The sequence below is a fragment of the Crocodylus porosus genome, unplaced genomic scaffold, assembly GCF_001723895.1.
Source record: "Crocodylus porosus isolate Cpor-Errol unplaced genomic scaffold, CroPor_comp1, whole genome shotgun sequence".
Taxonomy (NCBI): domain Eukaryota; kingdom Metazoa; phylum Chordata; order Crocodylia; family Crocodylidae; genus Crocodylus; species Crocodylus porosus.
Window position 1 is genome coordinate 78,760,594 of NW_017728918.1, and position 8,534 is coordinate 78,769,127.

Genomic DNA, 8,534 nt, shown 5'->3' on the forward strand with positions numbered 1-8,534 from the left:
GACTTTTCAAAGTATCCCCTGGGGTACCTCTGAGATAGAAGGGAGAAGCATGAAATAAATAATTGTAAATTAGGAGGGAAATTCAAAATTGTTTCTTTACCTACTAATATTATTAAAACAAAGCCATCTCTTGATTCATCTATGAAAATTTTTTTTCAACTGTAACAAGGTATATATAATTTTCTAATAAAAAGGTGTCATTAGAAAAACAACTAGAAAATATAGAGCTTGCTAGGACTTTTTACAAAAAAAAATGTAGTTCCACAACAACTAATCATTGAGGAAGACATTAAAAAAAGAAAAATAAACTCTACACCTTTAATTTATTCCACAACTTTAATTTCAGTATGAGGGTGAGGGGTTTTTTGAGAGAGAAAGATATTTGATTGATAAGTTTTCAAAAGAACTGATGGCAGTATAAACAGGAAAGACTTTCTTCCACATACACACTTAAATCGGAAGTCTTATCAAAGCAGGCTGCCCTTATACAGAGTGAAGTAAAAAAAATTCATCAAATCATGGTAGGCGTTATTTTCCTTACAAAGTGACTACCTTCAAAGGGACTCCTTAATACAGCATAAACAATGTTTACACTTACATACAGAAGTAGCAGCAGAAATCAACCTTGTGTTTGAAACCACACCAAATTCCTGAGCAAAAAAAACAGCAGCAAATAAGGTGCTTCAGTTGAAATGTTATTTGATCACATTGTTTATCAAACTACTTGGGGTTTCTTACTAGGCAGCTTCTTCAAACTGCATCCTAATTAAATATTTTCTCTATCTTTGTAAGCATTTTGGTGATCAAAATAAGTTGAATTGTCTATGAAAAGCTAAATAGCAATTACAACAGCACACATTCTTTTCTCAAAATGACCATAGCTGCTACAATGGAAATAAAAAGCCCAAGGGTAGTAAATTCTGATGACCCTCATATCTACATCTAAATCACAGTATTGTTGTTCTTAATACTGTAATAACAACAACAACAACAACAGGGACAATATATGGAGTAGAATTTTTTATATTTGGAAACTAGAATAAAGAAAAAAATAAATTAAACCACTAAAATATATTTTTTAATTGAACACTTTTTTGTTAAGTTACATTAAATGGAAGAGTAATCTAAACATTGTCAAAATCTTCAAGATCCTTCAGGGTTGAGAAGATAGGCCAACAAGTCAGACAAAATACTAAAAGATGGTGAATAGCATCTGTCAATCTATCACTTTTCCCTTGCTTCCCTCTTATGGATTTTTTGTAGTGCTCTAGAAAAGAAAACTTTGAACCCCAAAATATGAAATAAAACCAACAAAAATATCATAAGAATGTGCAATATCTCCCTCATGCATAACATTTTATGTTAGAAAACTGAAATATTTCATACCTCTACTTTGGATGCCAAAAATACACATGTAGGAGCCATTAATACTGGATCTATACTTTTTAGGGAGTATCTGAAATATTATAACAAATTATAAAATATCATTTTGTGCACAAGAAAGATTAGTCTGCCAAGACCACCACACTTTCTTCCAAAAAGCAAAATCCAAGGGTGCTTATACACATGCTCTGATGCATTCTAATTAGAACACATTTGAGCAGACAGTCTGTTCCATGTTTGAATTAGAACACTCTAGTATCCCTGCAGCTCCCACGGGCTTAAAAATGGCTGCTGGGGCATTTTAACTAAAGCTCATTGAATGAACTTTAGTTAAAGTGTCCTGCAGCCTCTTTTAAATGTGTGGGGGCTTAATACACATGATGCTGCAGCTCTCCAAGAACCATTCTAATTAAAATGCCACCCCACCACACCTGAGTACATGTACAGGCACCCTATATTAACATTATTAACATATAATTAACATAAAAGCTTTACACAATTCAGAAGCAATAGTTGCATTTCAAAAAGTCTATGAAAATCTGCCTAACAAATGCTTCACTCTCATACCATCATAGTAAATAGTCCTACCTGGCATAGAATCTCTTGAAGTAGACAGTGGCAGTGGCAATAACTTGTTGTCTTAATTTAAGATGTTCACCTAAAGCCTGGATAACTTAAAAAAATGAACAAAAACTTAAGTTCAATCTTTAATATGATGACACCACATACTGAGGCTCTCAAAGTATGGTCTACAGGAGAAACTGTATTTTGGGGGTTCTGAAGAGTAGGCCGATGTCTCTCCTTTCAGTCCAAATGTGTTACTTCCCCACCCAAAGATGATATGTTCCTATGAGGCCACGGTGACTGAGGGGCTAGCACTGCATACTAGACTTGGGGGCCAGGTGACCTGAACCTTTAAAGATTAGGATAACAATTTACTTCATTACTTTCCTAGGCAGTTGACAACACAGCACCCAGAGGGGCAAAGTTTGGGCGTCTCACTTTTCAGTCTAAAATTCAAACGTTTTAAATAGAAAAATAGGACTCAAAGGTATTGCAAAGCAGATACTCTCTCCAAACGCCTAAAGCTGCCAGCACATATTACACTGTATTTGGCAGTGGCAGCAGGTGCTAAAGAACTGACATATTTAGTCTAGAGGAAGGGGGTGGGAGACCAGAGGAAGTAGTCAGCTGCATCACAAGCATTCTTTGCCAGCTGGCCAAGAAACAACCCTGGTGTCAGCTGTGCAGGTAGGTCTTGTTTGGCCTCCCAGGCAAAGGAAAGTTGCCAAGCACATTAGATGCATCAGTCTGGGATACAGAGCAGGGATGGGATTAGAGAATTATGGAGTGAAACATAAGGTTTTGCTGCTCACTAGTTTTCCTGCACTCCCCTTCTGTTATTCAGCTGAGCATGGTACTTCTGTATCAGCATTCTACATTTTACAGACAGGTATTAAGGTAAATATTTAAAAACGTAAATTCACTTATATATCAAACACCGGCACTAGATCAGGACAGCAGCAATTTAAGACATTGGTTAAAGTGCATAACATTTCTTAGCACTGTCAATCTCCCAGAGGCAACAGAAACACTTCTTGCTCCTCAAGTCAAGGACACAAACACCTCGTTTGAGGCACACAGATTTTGAGAGCATGGGTAACTGGTGACAGGGTTAGCCAGAGAGAAGCCTCTCTCAATAGCCCAGATCCATGACCATCCATCCAGCTCACCCCCTCCAAGATGGCAGTAATGCAGTTGAGCCTAGGCTGTTAATGACAACAAAGGTCATGGCTAAGCAATGCCACCAGGGAAGAGACCAAACTTCAGTATGGAACATTTTTGTAAATATCTTGGTACCCACATGCTCTCCACAGTGAATCTTGTGATGTTTTTACCACTACAAAATTGTCCATCCTGAATTGACCACAAAGCTAGGAAGTTGTCCTCCTCCTACAGTACTGGAAAATCCACTTAGCAAACCACACAAAATAATCTAAATCTGTCTCTCCTGCAGGATTATTTTGCAGGAAGAAATGGTTAAGCCATCTGTGTTGTCAAAGAGAAAAATTGGGTGAGATTTAGCGGGGGCAGGGGCAGGGAGTATGTTATTTTCTCAGTGTCTAGAGCAGTGGCTCCCAACCTATAGACCGGGACAGGGCACGTGGAGCCCACTGGCTCCCTCCTGGGGCTGCCCCACCCCCCAGCTTTAACCCTACATATCACTGCTGGTGGTGGAAGCCACTTGCCTGGGCAGACAGGGGACTGAGCAGGGGGCTTGTGCTGTGAGTTGGCAGCTAACCCTTCACAGCCCAGAACCAGGCCACAGCTCAGTGGTTGGGAACCTCTGGTCTAGAGAGACCTAATGAAACTGAAGCTTATACATGCTGGGAAAAGGGAGGATGGAAATTCTAATAGCACAAAAACTGAAGTTTTCAATTAAATAATGTAATAACTCTATTAGATCAATTCACCCTACGGTTTTTGAGACATTCAAAATATATATATATTTTTTTAAATGAAGAATGTTGTGTTTTAATCCTAAATATTCTTCTGAACAAGATGTAATGCTTGTTTTACATCTTTTCTGCTATTGCATGAAAACCAGAAAAGGAAACTGATTAGCTTACTCTCTGGTCCAAGGGGACTGTAAACAATCACAATCTTACAGATGGGAGTCCATGAATTTCCAACTCTGGAAGATGTCAGAGGCTTGATACACATTTTATTTTAAAGCTGACATTTTGACAGCAGAAACGACTGTTACTCATTTAATTAGTTTCATAGTTGGTAGGGTCGGAAGGGACCTGAGTTAGGAATCTACATCAAAAGTGAAACTGACAAATCTGCTGTTTTCTTTATCCAACAGGAGTGGAAAGCTAAAAGGCAAAAACATTTTAGATTCTTAAAGTATTTTAGTTTTAATAACCTAAACTAATATTAGTATCATAACTAAGGAAGTATGCATTTTTTTTTTTAATGGATTTAACCTATTGTTTCCCTTTTAGGTCTTGTTGCATTATGAAATATCTTGTTTATCCTTTTTTTCTTTTCTTTTTTTTCCTTTACTTTATCCTCAAGAAACTTTAAGCTAATTAAGAAATTAGATAAATAACAGTCCTCAATCAGGTTTCTGTTACTCTATAAAAGATAAACTCTCCAAATGATCTGTCATCTTATCTTGCAGAGCGCTTTGATCTTGATAAGTATAAATAAAAACAGATGAATTAAAAGAGGGGGGGAAAAAACAGAAATGGGAGATAAATTAAACATTTTACAGATGTAAAAAACAAACAAAAAACCAACACCCCAAAACTGCATTTTACTTTAACACGCCTTCACAGAGCTCAATGCGTGCCCAGAAGAGGCATCACATTAGTTAGACCTGGCTCACCCAACATCTGTGTAGATCAGAAGCTTCAGTGGGATTTTTTTGGTGCTTTTATCTAATCGCTGATTGAACCGTTTTAGATAAAATGCCAAAAAGCCCCACTGAAGCACCCTATCTATACAGATGCTGGGGAGTAAGATCAAACTAACGTGCTACCTCTTTCGGTAAACTATGGGGGGGGGCGGGGGGGTGTTCATGTCTGTCATTAGCCTAAAACACCAGCACTGACATGGATTATTTTCAGCAGCCAATACAGCAGCGGTGGGCAAAATGGCTGATCTGCCTGGCAGCCAGACTCCATTTCCCAGCAGCCCCTGCCTTCATGACTTGGGCCAGTCTCCATGGAGACCTCAGCCACACCTCTGTGGAAAGCTCAGGCTGGAGTTGCCATAAAGGTGGGCAGCATATGCAGCAGAGCAGTGCAGGGGGCTGCTCTGGAGCTGCTGGGAACCTGCGCTGAGGGCAATTTGCTCCAGAGCTAGGATAGAGCCACGATCTGTATCCTGCATGCTCTGGGCAGGAGCACGCAAGCAGGTGATTGTGGCTCTGCCCCAGCTCCTTGCAGCTATGACAGCCTGGTCTGGAGCTAGGGTAGAGATGTGATCCCCTGCCTGCACACCCCTGCCCAGCACATCCAGGCTACAGATCACAGCTCTGCCCTGGTTCCGGAACAAGCTGCCCCCATCACAAGTTCCCAGAGGCTTCAGAGCAGCCCCCTGCGCTGCTCTACCATGCGTACTGCCAGCGGGACTCAGGCTGGTCTCCATGGAAAGCTGCACTTTCCACACAGGTGCAACCGGGTTCTCCATGGAAACTGGCCCAAGCCATGAGGGCAGGAACAGCTGGGAAATAAGAGTCCATAGCCAACCGGATCTGGCCCATGGACTGGAGTTTGCCCATCCCTGCAATAAAGACACTTAACTTTTCTGTCCAATTCTCTGCCTCAATGCCTGAGAAAATGAATGTTACCTACCTTACTAGACTGATAAAAGGAAGGAAACTTATCAAGATCTCTCATAACATCCTTGAGAAATATACCTGCATCTAATTCATACATCTTTCAAATGCTTATATTAATATAGCTTTTTAAACATGTTAAGAGAATATATACATAAAAATAGGAGAAACTGAAGCTCCTATTTTGAACCACGAATTCAGATACACAGATATGGCCCAAATTAGACAGCTAATCAAAAATAAAACCATTTTACCATTAGTAAAAAATATTTGAAGTTTCCAATATTCTTCTTCTGCTAGAAATTTCAAGTCCTTCTGGCGTTCTTTCAACAGATCTTGTTTATCCAAAATCCATTGTAAACTAGGAAGGAAAAAAACAATTCACAAATATTATACAGTGACTTGTGAACGAATAAAGTACAGTTCGTATCTGGGGATGAAACAGGCTGATGCGCATCCCTTCAACTGAGCCTTGTAATGCTAGATGCATTCTTGCGAAATGAATGCTCATTAGGGTTTTCAAAATCAGGACCTTTAAGGAAAAATAATCACCAGAAATAAGAGGCCTTCTCAATGCTAAAAATGTAAAATGCATTAGTTATTAGTTGAAAATAAAGTCTGAGAGATATACTACATACAGATTTTATTTTAGATGCCACACATTTAAATTCAATATACTCAGTGCTAACGATACTTGGACACAGCTCATTCTATGCCATCTTTTCTTTAGGGGAAATATAGTTGATTCGCTGTGACTTTCTTTGCAGGAAAAGCTTTTAAATCTCCTTCTCCCCCTCTCCGTGGTGTAGATAAGGCATGTCAAATCTCTCTTGGATTTTATGGCTCAATCTGGCCTTTAGCAAGACCTGTAGCATTTTCATCAGCTCCGGGAACCACAGGGATTAATACAGCCATCACTGAAATGTGTTCCTGGTCATACTCTGAAATACCTGCCAAAATTCAGTGGTAGCCCTCTGTCTCTCCTTGCCCTGCCTGCCCCCAAATTCCCAATCCCTCCTGAAGCCCCATGGGCCAGATGACCTGGTTCTGTAGGTTGTATCTTTGCCACCTCGCACCTCGGTGCAGATTATTAGATACTAAGTAAAGACCAACACAAACATTCCCCAAGTATGTGACTTTCCTTCAACAGCCTCAATAACACAATGGCTTTTTAAAAAGCAAAAACCGCAAGACACGTTTTCAAAAGCTGGTTTTGCACCCACTGAGCAGCTGTGTTTTATAGATTCATAGATTGTTAGGGGCTAGAAGGGACCTTGGAAGATCATCAGGTCCAGGCCCCCTGCACTAGGCAGGAAAGACAGTTGGGGGTCACGTGACGCCAGCAAGGTGACCATCCAGTCTCCTCTTGAAGATTTCCAGGGTAGACGATTGTGAAATAAGCTCCCTCCAGAGGTGGTGCAACCTGGACACCCTAACCGTGAAATAGTTTTTCCTAATGTTGAGCCAGAAATGGTCTTCTAAGAGTCTATGGCCATTACTCTTGGTTTTCCCCAAGGGTGCTCTGGTGAACAGTTTTTCACTTGATGTACTCCCCTGATGTAACAGAAAGCTGCTATCAAGTCCCCTCCCAGCCTTCTCTTTTTTAAGCTGAAAAATCCCAGCCTTTCCTTGTATGACTTGCTGTGTAAAACTCTGATCATCTGGGTGGCTCTTCTTTGGACTCTCTCAGGCTTGTCCATGTTCTTGTTAAAGGGTGGTGCCCAGAACTGGATGCAGTACTCCAGCTGTGGTCTCACCAATGCTGAGTAAAGCAGAAGAATCACTTCCTTGGCTTTGGTTGAGATGCACTGATTGATGCATGCCAGAGTATTATTTCCCCTGCTGGCTACAGCATCACACTGCCGGCTCATATTCATACTGTGGACTATTACTAGCACTAGGTCCCTGTTATTTTTTTTCCCTTAGTGTTACTACTTGAATTCAGACCTTTGAGTTAAGTTTTGTATGTTAGACTTTGGTAAATATGCCAGACAGCCCCCTGGGAGGAGGAAGAGATGGTTGCAACTGACTTGCAGGATCTGTGACTGCAGCAGCTCTCCATGTGTAGTCAGTGCATGTGGGGGGAAGAGGGGAGCAGTTCATCTGTGCCTTATGCACCCTCCTGAAACTGATCAGCTGCTGGTGTGCCTTCCAGTTTCCCCAACACGGGATCTCTTTTCTGGCCCACAGTCAGTTTTCTTCTCCCAGCCCGGGCAGCAAGAGAGAAAAATGAAAGGGCTTCCAAAAGAGCAAGTAGGAAGAGGAAACCAACTGGCTGTTTCAAGCCTGTAGGGACCCAACACACGAAACATGCTCAGGCTTAAGAGTCATCACAGAGAAGTGGACCTGCAGAGGTCATGGAGCCAGGGTCATCCCTGCCCAAACCACCCCATTAGGAACAGGAACAGCTCCCCTGGGGTCACTCCCATGGGCAACCACCACAACCAGGGGCTACAGAAAGGCTGTTTTCTCCACCTTCCAGGGCCCAGGTGTGTGCGGGGAGGCACAGTCCGACTCCCTGGCACTTACAACAGGGTCCAGCAACGGGGGGGAGGAGAGGGGCGGGAATCTTCCCATTCACCCCCATGACATTCACACGCACGTGCGTTTAGAATAATTCCCCCCGCCCGGGGACGTTCCCCCAACGGCCGCCCCGCATCCACCCTGACAGCCCGGGGCCGCGTGCGCCCCGCGGGGGGGAGGGGTCCCCACTCACTAGTGCGAGCTCTGCCAGAAGTTCCCCGCCATGGAGCGGGCTCGGGGTAGGCGGCTCTGCCCCCCCGGCTGACCAGCCCCGCCACCC

General features: G+C 42.2%; 2 protein-coding genes across 3 annotated transcripts in view; one reads left to right on the top strand and one right to left on the bottom strand.

Annotated features, from left to right (window-relative positions):
* The window catches only part of CCNC (cyclin C), a 22,655-nt gene extending 14,127 nt beyond the window's left edge, over positions 1-8,528 (bottom strand). The window contains exons 1-5 of the mRNA XM_019537800.1: positions 8,448-8,528; positions 5,986-6,092; positions 1,972-2,056; positions 1,387-1,456; positions 599-650 (exon numbers count right to left, since the gene is read on the bottom strand). Coding sequence (XP_019393345.1) covers positions 599-650; positions 1,387-1,456; positions 1,972-2,056; positions 5,986-6,092; positions 8,448-8,479 — 346 coding nt within the window. The 5' untranslated portion in view covers positions 8,480-8,528. The remainder of the gene's footprint in view (positions 1-598; positions 651-1,386; positions 1,457-1,971; positions 2,057-5,985; positions 6,093-8,447) is intronic.
* TSTD3 (thiosulfate sulfurtransferase (rhodanese)-like domain containing 3) overlaps positions 1-8,534 on the top strand; it is a 46,839-nt gene that overhangs the window by 24,625 nt on the left and 13,680 nt on the right. The gene's annotated exons all lie outside the window — the stretch shown is intronic.